The sequence below is a fragment of the Pezoporus occidentalis genome, unplaced genomic scaffold (assembly GCF_034315485.1).
Source record: "Pezoporus occidentalis ecotype Australia unplaced genomic scaffold, CSIRO_AGI_Poc_V1 ctg18, whole genome shotgun sequence".
Taxonomy (NCBI): Eukaryota; Metazoa; Chordata; class Aves; order Psittaciformes; family Psittacidae; genus Pezoporus; species Pezoporus occidentalis.
Genome location: NW_026913640.1, coordinates 8758530 through 8773691, shown reverse-complemented (window position 1 = coordinate 8773691; position 15162 = coordinate 8758530). Strand labels below are relative to the sequence as shown.

Genomic DNA, 15162 nt, shown 5'->3' with positions numbered 1-15162 from the left:
TTGGAAATGTGATGCTCCAGGGAAACCTTGGCTGTAGCGATCATGAGATGGTCAAGTTTGAGATCCTCAGGACAGTGAGAAGAGTGTGCAGCAAGCTCACTGCTCTGGACCTCAAAAGAGCAGACTTTGGCCTCTTCAGGAACCTGCTTTGTAAGGTTCCATGGGTTATAGCCCTAGAGGACAGGGGGGCCCAAGACTGTTGGTTGATATTCAAGGATCCCCTGCTACAAGCTCAGGAGTGTTGCATCCCAACTAGAAGGGAGTGCAGCAGGAGGGCCAGGAGACCTCCTTGGATGGATAAGGAGCGGCTGAGGAAATTTAGAGGGAAAAAAGAGGCTTCTAAAAGGTGGAAGCAAGGACAGGCAGCCTGGGAAGAGTACAGGGATGTTGTCTGGGAAGCTAGGGACCAGGTCAGGAAAGCTAAGGCCCAGTTACAATTAAATCTGTCAAGGGATGTGAAAGATAACAGGAAGGGATGCTAGAGGTATGTTGCGAATAGAAGACAGACTAGGGACAATGTGGGCCCTCTCCAGAAGCTGTCAGGGCTACCCTAGATTTGGAGAAGGCTGAGGTTCTGAATGACTTCTTTGCCTCAGTCTTCACTGGCAAAGGCTCTGACCACACCACCCAAGTCTTGGAAGGCAGACGCAGGGACTGTAAGAATGAAGACCTTGCGCCCACTGTAGGAGAGGATCTGGTTCGAGACCATCTTAAGAACCTGAATGTGAACAAGTCCACGGGACCTGATGAAATCCATCTGCAGGTCCTGAGGGAGCTGGCAAATGAAGTTGCTAAGCCACTATCAGGTAAAGTTCCTGACAACTGGAAAAAGGGAAATATAACCCCCATTTTCAAGAAAGGGAAAATGGATGACCCAGGGAGTTACAGACCAGTCAGTCTCACCTCTGTGCCTGGCAAAATCTCCTGGCAGATTTTCCTGGAAGGCATGTGAAGGCCCATGAAAAACAACGAGGTGCTTGGTGACAGCCAGCATGGCTTCACTAAGGGGAAATCCTGCCTGACCAATTTGGTGGCATTTTTTGATGGGGCTACAGAACTGATGGACAGGGGTAGAGCAGTTGACATCATCTTACCTGTACATTTGCAAAGCGTTTGACACTGTCCTGCATGACATCCTTGTCTCTAAATTGGAGAGACATCAATTTGATAGGTGGACCTCTCGGTGGATAAAGAACTGGCTGGATGGCTGCACACCAAGAGTCGTGGTCAATGGCTGAATGTCCATCTGGAGATCAGTAATGAGTGGTGTCCCTCAGGGATCGGAGTTGGGACCGGTCTTGTTCAACATCTTTGTCGCTGACATGGACAGTGGGATTGAGTGCGCCCTCAGGAAGTTTGCCGATGACACCAAGCTGTGTGGTTCTGTTGATAGGCTGGGAGGGAAGGAATGCCATCCAGAGGGACCTTGACACGCTTGTGAGGTGGGCTGATGCCAACCTCATGAAGTTTAAACATGCCAAGTGCAAGGTCCTACACCTGGGTCGGAGCAATCCTGGGCACAGCTACAGGTTGGGCAGAGATTCAGAGCAGCCCTGCGGAGAAGGACTTGGGGGTGTTGGCTGATGAGAAAATGAACATGAGCCGGCTTCAGTGTGCGCTTGCAGCCCAGAAAGCCAACCGTATCCTGGGCTGCATCAAAAGGAGCGTGACCAGCAGGTCGAAGGAGGTGATCCTGCCCCTTTACTCTGCTCTTGTGAGACCTCACCTGGAGTATTGTGTGCAGTTCTGGTGTCCTCAACATAAAAAGAATATGGAACTGTTGGAACAAGTCCAGAGGAGGGCCCCGAGGATGATCAGGGGACTGGAGCACCTCCTGCATGAAGATAAGGCTGAGGAAGTTGGGGCTGTTCATCCTGGAGAAGAGAAGGCTGTGTGGAGACCTCATAGCAGCCTTCCAGTATCTGAAGGGGCCCTATAGGGATGCTGGAGAGGGACTCTTCATTAGGGACTGTAGTGATAGGACGAGGGTTAACGGGTTAAAACTTAAACAGGGGAAGTTTAGATTGGATATAAGGAGAATGTTCTTTACTGTAAGGGTGGTGAGGCACTGGAATGGGTTGCCCAAGGAAGTTGTGAATGCTCCATCCCTGGCAGTGTTCAAGGCCAGGTTGGATGAAGCCTTGGTTGATATGGTTTAGTGTGAGGTGTCCCTGCTCATGCCAGGGGGGTTGGAGCTAGGTGATCTTAAGTTCCTTTCCAGCCCTAACTCTTCTATGATTCTATGGGTTTATTTGATAAACGTTAATCTTTGTCCTCAGTTTTGTTTTAAAAAAGGTGATTTATTTGCTACACTGATTTGAAGATGTTGAAATTGTATCTGGGAATGTAATTGGACCAAAAAGCAGTCGTGAGTCTCAAACGTGTTATGTGCAATTGGAATACAGAGATTATTGATGGACTTTTTGAAAGCACAGAGATAAAAGATTTGAAGGCAGGTATTTTGAAGATATTTAATATATATTGCTGCTATCCTGAATGAAAACAAATGGATGGGGGTGGGATAGAAGGAAGAGGCAGAAGATCACGCTTTTGCTTTCAGTTAATTTCGTGGTCAGGGAAGTGGGGAGAACGAGTAGGAGTTGTAGAGAATGGCACAATGTATAGTATTAACTGCAAGCAAGATCAAGGAAATAGTAGAATTACAGCCTACCAAATGTAGGGATGAGGGGTGAAGCATCTTTTATAAAGGAATCTTGGGCTTGGTAAGGAATAGTAATTGCTCTGTGGAACCAAGGCAGAGGTTTTTTTTCACCTAAATGCTTTATTAACTGCCCAGGAAAGACAATGATACTCTTATTCAAAGGCATAAGCAAAAGAGCAGAACCAGCAAAGGCAGAAACAGTTGGAAGAAGGCTGGAGGTGCTGTGTTTAACAAGATTTGTCACCTTTTTCTTTCTTTGATGGAGATAAAACATTGCGCAGGAAGTGGTACTTTAATAGTCAACCAAAGTGCAGCAGGTCAGAATAGGTGGGCTTTTCTGCACATGGGTAAGCTGCCATTCCTGGGGGGGGGGCTTGAGATTTAAAATCAGAAGGAATTGTACAGTTTAGGGTTTTTTTGTTCGTTTTTTGTTGTTGTTGTTGTTTTGATTTTGTTTTTTTCTTTACTGCTATTTCATCCTTTTGGTGGCTTTGGAAAGATGCATTTGCCTTAAAGGTGTGAATTTACAGTTTTCCTGAGCTGATAAATCTAGGCTATTTTGGCAACACTCCGTACTTCATCTTCTTCCCCACTCCCAAGAATGCATCTTACTTGCTCTTTTGTCCCACTGAAAACATCTGTGGTGCAAAATGAACTGTGGATCAGCATCAGCAGAAGGTCAAAGTGACAAATTTAACAGAAATTGAGGAAGGATGGGAGTGATGCAGTGCTGACCTTGTGTACCCTGCTGGTACATGAGCCCTAACTGCTGACGCAGGAGGGAGGAAAAAACGTACCTGTACTTCCAGGGTATCCAATGCTTAGTGTGAGGGGATCCTGAAGCCACAGCTTTATTGCTCTTAGTTTAAAGAGGGTTATAGTGTTTAGACTCGAGTCTCTCCATATATCATCTTAGATTTGAAAATTGTAACTGAGAGCTGAATTTCCTGCGTTGTCAGAGGAAGGTGCCAGGTTGTAAAAGTGCAGAGAAGAAACTTAACGTTTAATTACCTCGTAAACTTGAACTAATTGGCCTGTTTGTACTCTTTTTGGAGTCACGAGAACTATAGTTGGACTTTTTTTTTTCCCCCTGAGCTGTCAGATCCTTGTGCATAACTGCAATGTTGTGTATGGTTTTATGTTTTAATGTTTTATGTTGCATAGTATCGTAACGTCCCTCTTCCTCTCCTGGCTATGGTATTAGGTTGACTTATTTTGAGCAGCCGTAAAGCTTTTATTTTTTCAAGGACTACTTCAGTATGCAGGTTGCAAGCAATATCAGGGCGAGCAGTAGTACTTATTTGAGCATCTGAGATTGTGGCTACCACCGCAATTGATGATAATTTGTAGCGTTTCTGATTAAAATTCTGTGGAATCTAGAGGAAAAAAAACAGTGTCTGTCTTAGCTATGCCTCATGAAATTATGTAGGCTGGTGAAAGATACATTGCTTTTCTGAATCCCTAGCTAAACATTAAAAAACAAAGGTTTGAGTTTCAAGTTACATGCTAACTAGATTTTGTGGAAATCTCTTTAAGGCCTATTGTTGTTTATAAATCATAGAGAAGCTTTGCTGAACCAAATAATTGGAATCTAAAATTGTCAAACTACTAAAATAATAAAAATATAAAAGTTACTAAGGGTCTCTGACTTGATACCTAGAGAAATGGTTCTGTTTGTGCCTGAGACCCCAAAACTTGGGGGGGAGGAGGGGAAACGGACTCCACTCGTTCTCAGTTCAAGAGACTCATTAAGGACTCAGTCTCTTTCTACTGTTGTTTTGCAGAATGCTACAGTGGAAGTAATTAAAATTGATGCATGAAATGAATTTTTTGCTGACTATCTAGAAGTGAGCAATATTTAAAGACTTAGTGAAACAAAGCAGAATCATTCTGGGAGTTAATCCCTAGCAAACAGTTGAAAATTAAATGCTACATATGTCTGTATATACAGATTAACAGGTGTGGTAGCTATCGTAGAAGCAACAGGAGCGAGACAACTATATAGCAGTTAATGTTTCTTCAGTACTCTTAAAGCCATAACCTTTTAAAATGTAGAAATAATGTTTTTTCTAAGGTTCATTTAAAAATGTCAGAATCTTCCTTTCATTAAGGCTGCACGATGTGACTGTTGCAAGTCTCAAGGAGCTCTCAAAGAGAAAGTGCAGTGGCGTGGTGAAATGAAACACTTCTGTGATCAGCACTGTTTGCTCCGTTTCTACTGTCAACAAAACGAACCAAATCTGGCAACCCAAAAAGGACCTGAGAACTTACACTATGGTATGTGCTGCTTTCTGGCTCCTAAATGGTAAACAAAATGTTTGCTCTAAATGAAAAATTCAAAGCTGTATGTCATCTGTTTGTTCTAGTAAACTGTATTGGAGATTATCCTATTTATCATCAGAGACATCACGGAGCTGCTTGGTATTTTTTATTATTGTATGGCTCTTTATTATATGGCTTGAGACCTGAAACATTGTCAGGTAATCAGTTTGGTAATCACTTAAAAAATAATAATAAAATCTTCTTTGTAGGTTAAGCATCATTTTAGTGTTGTATCATCATAGAGACAGAACATGTTTTCATCTTTCATTGTGCTCCGGTTTGTTACTACTTGCTCTGTGGAAACACTTCTTTCAAAATGTGCGTTGGTCACAGGGAGCTGATAAATGCACTAGGAATGAAAAAGAAAAAAAAAAGGAGTTAAAAGGAAATAAATGCAAACTAAATCAAAGTGGAATGAAATCAGAGGAGAGGAATATGCTGCTTTTGTTTTGGTTTGGTTTTTTATTTTTTTTTCTGTTGGCTATAGGTACTGTGTAGATTTGGTGATGGAGGCTGGATGCATGTTGACATGGTTTAAATGGCAAGTCAGCCAAAGTTCAAATAAATCAATTTTTAATTAATGTAATTACAGCAACACAACTTTTTTGTATGGCCCTTTTTAGATGTGAATGTTTCGGTATTTACTTTTTTGAAAGAGGTTATATTCACGTCTGGGTGGAGCATTGATTTAGCTTTTGCCTTTGGATAAGATTCGATGCTGGAGTGGTGAGGTGCCTGTGAATGAGAACGTTCTCATCTGCGATACAGTACTAGTCAGTGCTGTTAATTTAATGTTATCCTGATGATAGATGTTGTCAGAGTTGCTTATTGAAATTTGCTTTGATTCTGAAAAAGGAAAAAACATGTCTAAAAATGTTTTCTTATATTTTTAGATCAGGGCTGTCAAACCCCCAGGACAAAAATAACAGTAAGTACATGTATTTAATATATAGAATATATAATTAGATCTATTTAAAAATGTGAGATCCTGGTGGCTTAAAGGGTTGTTATTAAAAACAAACAAACAAAAAAAATAGTATATTTGAATGATACTAAGATAAACTTTCAGAGTTATTTAGTCAGTAGTTGGAATTAAATATTTAAACGCTCATACTTCATCTTTCCAGTGTCTTCTGGGAAACCAAATCATCAACTGTGTATTTTACATCTATAGTGCATGAAAGTATTGCTTAGAAGTTAATCCACAAACTATGTGTATCTTATTCACATGTTTAGACTGATCAGGTTGTATATATGGAGTGTAGAAAGGGAAGAACATTTCACTGGTCGATTAGGATATTATGGTTGTATTTCAGCTTTGACAGGCTGAAAATAAAGCTTCAGATCTTAAATTATAATTCCCAAGAGTAGAATAATTAGTGCTCAAGGTCTGATTGACTAGGCTGCAGGTGACAGTAAGGAAGTGTAACCCTTTGCAGGGTCACACAGTCTGGGAGGGTGGGGTTTGTCAGTGGAGCAGCAGCCTTCATTCTGAGTTTCAGTTTTCTTCAGCTTGTCAAAATTATTATTTTTTTTCGTTAGTTTAGTGGATTTTTTTAAAAAACCTTAGTTTTGTTTTGATTTTGATGGAACTCAGAGCTCTCTGTTTTTCCATGAAAAAAACTGACTCACCCTTTTAATCCAAATATATTTTGTAAGGTACATCTTGGATTTAATTTGAAAGTATTGTGATGTCATTATAAAGTAAATTAATGAAAACCATGGGAAATAAGATTGCTTATGTAAGTGGAGACATCAGATGAGCTAAACTGTCATGCTAAAAACATCAGTAGTTTATGGTTAATGATGCTAATTCAGTCCAAAAACTTCTGAAGATCATACAAAAGCTATGTGTGATACAAGCTTTTTTAATATGTTTTAGAAAGGTCTGTAGAAGGTCTATTGCTGTTCTTATGACTGGACTTTCCATATTTAAAACAATATGTGGGGCTACTAATACATATGACTAAACAAAAGTTTCTTCAGTCAGGTTCTAAAACAGGTGTTAGGGGACAAAAACATGTCTGGGGCAAGAGGCTTTTAACCAGTTGACTGTAAGGTGGCAGTTTGAGCATTATGTTATGTTCCAGAGTATTTGTTGTCACTGTTGTAGAGCCAGCAGGGGGGGCTCGAAGTTCATGCCTTAGGAATTAAAATGTTCAGAGGTATTTTATTTAGAATTACATTGGTTTTTTTTAAATGCAATCTTTGGATGATAGCATAGTTCAAGACAGTTGGGCCTTGAGCCAGCAGTCTGTTACACTACTTAGAGTGAATTCTCTTTACAGCTAAAATTATTTTTAAAGTTAGAAACCAGCTTAAGTTGCACTTGCATTTAAACAGGAATGTAAAAAAATAGTATCTTAAATTAAAAAAAAAATAATCAAAGTGCTAGCCCTGGCTGAGCAAAATACAGCTATGTTAAATTCCTGGCACTGGCAGCTCCTTACTAGAAACATACAGTAGCTTGCAGTTAAAGAATAACGGTGCTGTTATGTTGTGCTGTTGTGAGCTCCCTGTTCAGTAACTCATAGGGAAAAAGTATCAACTGATACATTAAATCAGGAACTTTGTATTGAAATCAGTGTGGTGCAACAGCGCAGTCTCTTTTATTTGCTTGTCTGTAGGGCTCAGCACCACCACCTTCTCCAACACCTAACAGAGAAATGAAGAACAAGGCAGTTCTTTGCAAGCCTTTGACAATGACGAAAGCCACGTACTGTAAACCTCATATGCAGACAAAATCTTGTCAGACAGGTAACTCTTGAGCTGTATTGGAGCTACTCGTTTCTTCACTGCAGATTTTTTCAGTCTGTCTTGGAACATACTGCAAATACTCTGATTTTTTTTTTTCCCTAAACTGCAGGTGTAAAATATATTTAAGTGCCTGGCAGTGTTTGCCTTTTTCTTTTTTCTTTTAATAGAAGATGATTGGAAAAAAGAGTATATCCCAGTGCCTATTCCTGTACCTGTCTATGTTCCTGTGCCTATGAACATGTATAGTCAGAAGGTTCCTGTTCCTGCAACAGTTCCTGTTCCTGTAAGTAACACTTCAGCTTCACTTTGAAATTGGCATCCATTCACATGTGTGTGAGGGACCACTTTGTATTGTTGGCTGCTCTCATTCTGGTCTGTCTAAACCACTGCAGGATGCTGCAGCACTGTTTATTGAAAAAAGTATTAGAAATCTGACAGTGGCACTTAGTGTCCTGATTGTTCTTCAGGACCTATCTACCTCCTGCTGATGATCTTTTTAGGAACAATTCTGAGTGGTACTTTTGAGTTTGCTAAATAAATATTAAATAGCAAGATTCACACTGGTAACAAGGAAACTGAAAGGATTGTCTTGGGGAGGGAGGGATGGAAGAGTGGGATAAACAGGAGGAAGTGGAAAAACTTAACCTTGTGCCAGCAAAAGAAAATAACTCTTAAGTGGTTACAGATTTCACTTATGTACCAAATCTCATCCAAATGGTGGAAAAAAAAACCCTGAATTCCTAAAATTCCATGTCTCACAAGGAAGCCACTAAAAAAGGATGCTGATTTGTCCCAAATAATCTGAATTTATGGTCAGACAGGTTTGAGCCTCCAAAGTCCTTTCTGTTCTTACTTTAACCCAATATATTCTATAATATTTATTTTTTAGCTCTATCCTTTCCTGCTTTCCCTTCTGTTCTCAATTATTTATATTGATTTTTTTTTTTTAACCTCTCAACATTTTTTTTGTTAGACCACACTGAGGTGATATGTTTATAATTTGTATTAACTGTGTCTTTTAGAAGAGGGGTATAGAGTTTGTTTCTGTGTTGGCTGCTGCAGATGCTTTGTTGCAGAAGGGGGCTTTTTTATAATTATCTTTTCCTCCCTGTCTGCATAGGTGCCAGTTCCAGTTTTCTTGTCCACTACCCTGGATAGCAGTGAGAAAATCCTAGCAGCAATAGAAGAGCTGAGGGGAAAAGTGCCCTCAAATCCTCTAGAAACTGAGCTGCTGAACTTGTCAGAGATGGTGCCTGAACATGGTAGAAAAGCTGAAGCTTCTGATGTGACCAGTGAGTTTCCTGCTGAGTTTTTGACTCTTTGGTTTGGTGGGGTATATGTGAGGGGTGTGTGAATCAAGAGAAGGGTTGCTTGTTGGGGTTTTTGTTTTTTACTATTTTAGAGAAAGATTGAGTACAACAATGCTATTATTGAGTTCCTATGTTAAGTTGAAATCTAAATTATTTAAACATTTTAGCACATTTGAAATACAGAAAACTTTCTGAAGTCAATTGTGTGCCTTCAGTGTGCTGTACCTGACCTTTGTCTTTAAAAATGCAGGCATTCCCTTTGCTTGTGCCAACTCTCGCTGCCTGCTTGCCATGTTTGCTTTTGTGGGATCTTTCAGGGACTTGAAAGTCTGTTCTGTTGCAGGCAGAATCACATAGAAAAGTAGATAACAGGGTGTGTCAGGTTTGGTTTTGTTTACATTCTGTGGTTGGTTGATATGGTCCAGATTCTCCAGCATTTGATTTTCTGTACACATGCTTTGCTGGCCCGTCTTACTGAAGAAGGACAGATGGACTAGTATCTTACATGCGTGAAGGAAATGGGGTTGGAGAAGTAAATCTGAGATCCCAAGAATACAAGAACAACAAAACCTAAGATGGTGATATGCAGAACAAGCAGCTTTAGAACCACTAAGCTTCTAAAGTTCTAAATCTGCCCTGTTTTGACTAAACCATGTGCTAATTAAAGTAACAGGAACTTTCCTTTTTTTTTTTTAACAGGTGTGATAGTTGAGTCAAATCTACTGAACTCAGAAACGGAAGCACGGACGAGTTTGCCTGATCTTCCGTATGAACCAGACCTTGATATTGAAATAGACTTTCCAAGAGGTATTGAATCTGCCATTTTAATAAACATCATGAAATAGATATTGTGGGCAACCATCATACCTTGTTTCATCATCCTTTCAGAGGAGCTTTATTTGATTGCAAAATCCACTTAGCTGTTAGTTAAAACTTTGCCGTGCCATTGCAAGAGTGGGGACTTCTGAATTAATTCCTCCATCTTTCTAAATACAGTATTTGCAAGAGAATGCAAAGAAAAGGGGGCATTAACCTTTCACGAAGTTGGCAGCATCACTGTTATAGACATAGGAAAGCTGTTTTGAAGGCTCATAGAAAACAATAATGAATTCATTCTTCAAACATCAGATATTTATTTCCATGGGAAATAAACTCAAGTTTATTAGAACATTGCAAGCTAATAAGCTGCTCTTGTGTTTCCTTTTAGTATCTTGTTAATGTCCGTACCTGTATTTAAAGAAGGTAGGATTATTTGAATTGGCAGGAAAATCACTACTTTGAGACCTTTCTTAAAAGAACGTCTTGGTTTTATGTATCACAATTTCTAGCACACTACAGAATGCAGGCAACAGTGTCTGTTCCCTTATACCACGTCCTAAGCAATCCTAGCGGTAGCTAGTGTCTCCCCTGACATAGCTTCTCTTGGACATACACCTCTCATACCTCCCATGGGTAGCTTCTCTATTTCATGTAGGAAGTTTCCTTTTGCCTCTTGTCATAGATACCCACACTGGATGCCTATACTGGCTTTCTCAGTTTGCTGTATGTCTAATTTAAAGTTCAGGTCTAGGGATTAGTCTTACCTTAGTCTTACGAAGTTTATTAGCCAGGTGCATACTAGACCCTCTTTGTAAGTGAGGCTTGGTATATGGGAAAGTAAAATAGTGGGGAAAAAGAAAAATAATCAAAGTGGAGTAGTAAATAATAGTTTGTGATGGGTATTGATTAACACTGACGTGCTTCTGAGAAAGAAGATGAGAAACTAAACATGAGCCAGCAGTTTGCAATCACAGCCCAGAAACCAACCATGTCCTGGGCTGCATCAAAAGAAGTGTGACCAGCAGGTCGAAGGAGGTGATTCTACCCCTCTGCTCTCATGAGACCTCACTTGGAGTATTGTGTACAGTTCTGGTGTCCCCCGCATAAAAAGGACATGGAACTGTTGGAACAAGTCTGGAGAAGGGCCACGAGGATGACAAAGGAGGCTGGAGCACCTCCCATACAAAGACAGGCTGAGAAAGTTGGGGCTGTTCAGCCTGGAGAAGAGAAGGCTGCGTGGAGACCTCATAGCAGCCTTCCAATATCTGAAGGGGGCCTGCAAGGATACTGGAGAGGGTCTGTAGTGACAGGACAAGGAGCAATGGGCTCAAGCTTAAACAGAGGAGATCTAGGTAGATACAAGGAAGAAATTCTTTACTGTTGGAGTGGGGAGGCACTGGAACAGATTGCCCAAGGAAGTTGTGAATGCTCCATCCATGGCAGTGTTCAGGGCCAGGTTGGACAGAGCCTACCTGTCCTATGATGTGATTCTTAATGTTTTTAACCAGATATAATATGCTATATAAAATACAAAACTTGAATAGAAATGATGGCAATACATGAGCAAAAGTGCATGTAGTAAGTGTAGTAATTTTTTCACTCACAGCTGCTCATTCCTACCATAACTGAAACTTCCTGATACCAAAGACCTGCCTAGGAGGAAAAATTGTGTAAGGGTCCATAGTAAGAAATGATGCGTTAGTGACTTCAGATCGAGTTTGAAAATGTTGAGTATTGTGTCTTCCACAATTTATTTAGAGATACATATTTTGATAGCTTTGCTTTACTTTCAAAATAAGAATAGGTTTATTTCCTCCTACTGAAATCCAGTCTTTGGTAATGTTTATATGTGTGCTATTGTGGACCCCTTATGTTAATGCACACTGCTATAGTTAATTGTGGGGTTTTTCAAACCAGTTTCATTCAGAAGATGTTCAGAAATAAGTTTCTGTTAATGTATTTTCAGCAACTGAGGAGCTTGATACAGAAAATGAGTTTTTGTTACCTCCTGTTTTTGGGGAAGAGTACGAGGAACAGCCGAGGCCTCGGTCCAAAAAGAAGGTAATTTGATCATGCTATTAAAAAAAAAATCCAAAAAGCACAAAATCTAAGTGGGCAAAAATATGCCAGGTTTTGTGGGTTTTTTCTTCAGTTCTCATACTGCTCTAAAACCTGCTACTGCCTATTCTTGCCTAATATCCTGTCTTTGTGGTATGTGTTTTTCAAATTCTGAGCCCGTTTTTGCTTCACATTGATAGAATTGTCAATGTAATGTGCTAATGTATATGTACTTACTGTACTTGCTTTTCTACTTCAAACAAAGCTGTGTTGGTTTAATTTGATAGTCAAATGGAAGAATGTTGGCATCACTGTGGCTTACAATGGCAGCTATAGCATCTCCTGTATAAAACAGTTTTTAAAAACATTTTTATTTGTTTGTAATTTTCCCAGATTTTATTTTCAGTCAAAAATCTTAGCTTACACATTGTGGATAAATTAGCCGTATTCTTTTATTTGGAAGGAAGCTAACAGGAAATAAGAGTTTCTGGTGCCTGGCACAATGTTGAAATGGTTTTGTTGCAATACCTGCAGTGGATATTGCAAATTTAAGAAAAAAACAGCCAACTTCTTTAAAAAGCTTTCTAAGAATAAATGTGTCTTTCTAGTTTTAAATTCAGAATCCAGCCTGTTGGCATTATCTGCTGGACATTATTCACATATCCACTGCTGGACATGCTTTCATTTGGGACCAGTTCTGGCTTTTCCTTTGATGGGTTCAGTTGACCCTAAAAATTGACCTTCTGACATAGATTTGGAGCGATTTTAACTTTCTGCACATTAACACACTGAAATCCTGTAAACACACTGAATTATTTGGTGCATCATGTGTTTGTTGCTTAATACAGCATAACCGATACAGCAACTCCATTACCAAAATTACTCTGTTTGAAAGGTGAATTAGAAATGTCTGTCATCTTAAGAAATACTGTCCTTAGAGGAATGACACAGGAACTACTGACTGAAGCATATGTTGCTTTACACAGAGCATTCAGTTTGTAATTTGACCTGCAGTTTGCTTATTCTGCTCAGCTTCTGTGTTCCTGCTATTGGCAGTATTAACCACTGTGTTTCAATGGCAGGGAGTGAAGAGGAAAGCAGTGTCAGAATACCAGTCTCATGATGACAGCTCTGAAAACTCAGAGTGTAGTTTTCCATTCAAATATGCATATGGTGTAAATGCATGGAAGCACTGGGTGAAGTCTCGGTATTTAAATGAAGACCTTCCAGAATTAGAGGAACTGAAATCAAGTAAGTATTATCAAAAATTTGGCATCTAGATTCTTACTTGGTAGAGAGAATTGCTGTACTCACCTGATTTCCAACTGGAATTTTTAATAGGAGTTTTCACATATACTTAATGTTCCCACAATGACTGGAATTATTTACCACAGAGTTGCCAAACCTTTTTTTTCCTTGCCTAGTTTTCCCTACTTGGTTCAGAATGCTGGGGCTCACACTGCTTCTGCAAGCCAGGACAGCGATTTTCTGGCTCTTCTCACTTTCTGTGACGATTTTGATTTTTTTTTTTTTGTTTGCATCCTGGTTTTCCTCGTATTCTAACTCACCTTGAAGCTCACCCGTTTTCTGGACTTCTAAATTGCAAGGGCAGGGCATCCTGCTCTTTCTCTTGGAAAGAGATCTTCATCTGAGGCGTTACCTGGCTGTGGAGCTCTGATATGAGGTGACCTTTGTTCCTGTGGAACTTTGTTGCTCTTTCTGCAGTGCTCCTCTGTGTGTGCATTTGTATTGCGAGGGAGAAGGGAGATTGCTGCTACTCCTGCTGTTCTTCAGCTCCCACATGTGTCTGAGCACTTTTGTGTAATACTGTTGAATCTTTGGAAACAGCTGTTTCTGGTGAAGGGCTCCCTCTACAGCACTATCTTCAGCATCTTGGGCCACTTCCTTGTCATCCTTAGCTGTGCATGGCAGCACATTCATCAGTGGGTGATACTGTATTTTGGCTAACTAAACTTAACTCTAGTACCCTTTGATACAGACCTAACATTTCAACTGCTTAGTACATTAAGACTCATTCATAGGATAGTGGAGAGGACATTAAGCCAGTTTTCCACTTTCCAGTACAAAAATACCACATCCCACCCTCATTGTGTAAAAATTCTGTTGTGTAATGTAGCATTTTTTCTCTATTTTACAGCAAAGTCTGTGAAATTAAAGGAAGATCTATTATCACATACTTCAACTGAGTTAAACTATGGATTGACACATTTTGTCAATGAAATTCGAAGGCCAAATGGAGAGAACTATGCACCTGACAGCATCTATTACCTGTGTCTTGGGATTCAGGAGGTTAGTAAAAGCTGTTGAGGTGGGAAGCAGAGCTGCTAATTTGACTCTAAGCCACTTCAGTGAAAAAATGAAGATCATGTGGATTTACTGGCTAGGAGCTATTGATATAACACAGCCTGATGTGTAAATCACGTTGTAGAAAGCTATTTGTATAGAAAATGAGTTTGCAGAACCATCCTGAAAACTCAGATGCAGACTGGTGTATTGTAATAATCTTAAACTTCTTGCTTGGTTAAAGCAAAGAATTTGCAGTCTAAAATAGCATAGTTTTTCCAGATGCTGTGCTTCATTTTGTTTGCTAAGGATGGCTTAATGTAAAACCAGAGTGAAACAAGGCATGATCTGTGAATGTTATACTAATTTAATTACTTAGCATATAGTAGAAACAAGCTATCTGAAGTGTCCCTTTTGGGAGAGTCTAATTCAGTGAATACTGGAGACTGTCAAAGTCAGGCTTTTTTGTAGAGTGCAGGAAGCTCTGCTATATTGACTGTCTTACACACACCCTGCCACTGAATTGTAATTACATTGAATTTTGAAGATAAAGGGAGTCAGTTTAGTTGCATCGCATGTAAAGGCAATAACATAATAAGATAATTAGAAAACCTGTTCCACAGTTTATCTTTTAAGCAGAGGATGTCATAATTTTTGGTACATGAGGCAAATCATAGATAAAAATAAGCAGTGTTCAGAGCACAAAAATTCATTCAATAAAAAATGTGTATGATGTGGAAAGCAAGCTGTGCACAGGCTTTGCAATCCTGCTTAAATGGTCTCATACTTAAGGCAGAGACCATGAATCAGATAACGATTTTTAAAATCACAATCTTCTTAAAATAAATGGTACTTTCCCTAATTTTTGTGTATTGAGAGTATACAGAATTAAGGATCTTTTCCTCATAGTTGAAATTTGAGAAGCGAACA

General features: G+C 39.6%; 1 protein-coding gene across 14 annotated transcripts in view; it reads left to right on the top strand.

Annotated features, from left to right (window-relative positions):
* Positions 1 to 15162, top strand: part of ZMYM2 (zinc finger MYM-type containing 2) — an 86884-nt gene that overhangs the window by 64073 nt on the left and 7649 nt on the right. For 13 of the 14 annotated variants that reach the window (XM_062615266.1, XM_062615256.1, XM_062615261.1 and 10 more), the window contains 9 exons: positions 4774 to 4939; positions 5878 to 5912; positions 7612 to 7741; positions 7909 to 8024; positions 8862 to 9033; positions 9751 to 9858; positions 11837 to 11931; positions 13011 to 13179; positions 14087 to 14238. In XM_062615266.1, the coding sequence (XP_062471250.1) occupies positions 4774 to 4939; positions 5878 to 5912; positions 7612 to 7741; positions 7909 to 8024; positions 8862 to 9033; positions 9751 to 9858; positions 11837 to 11931; positions 13011 to 13179; positions 14087 to 14238 (1143 nt within the window). The remainder of the gene's footprint in view (positions 1 to 4773; positions 4940 to 5877; positions 5913 to 7611; positions 7742 to 7908; positions 8025 to 8861; positions 9034 to 9750; positions 9859 to 11836; positions 11932 to 13010; positions 13180 to 14086; positions 14239 to 15162) is intronic. The other variant, XM_062615267.1, reaches the window with a different exon arrangement.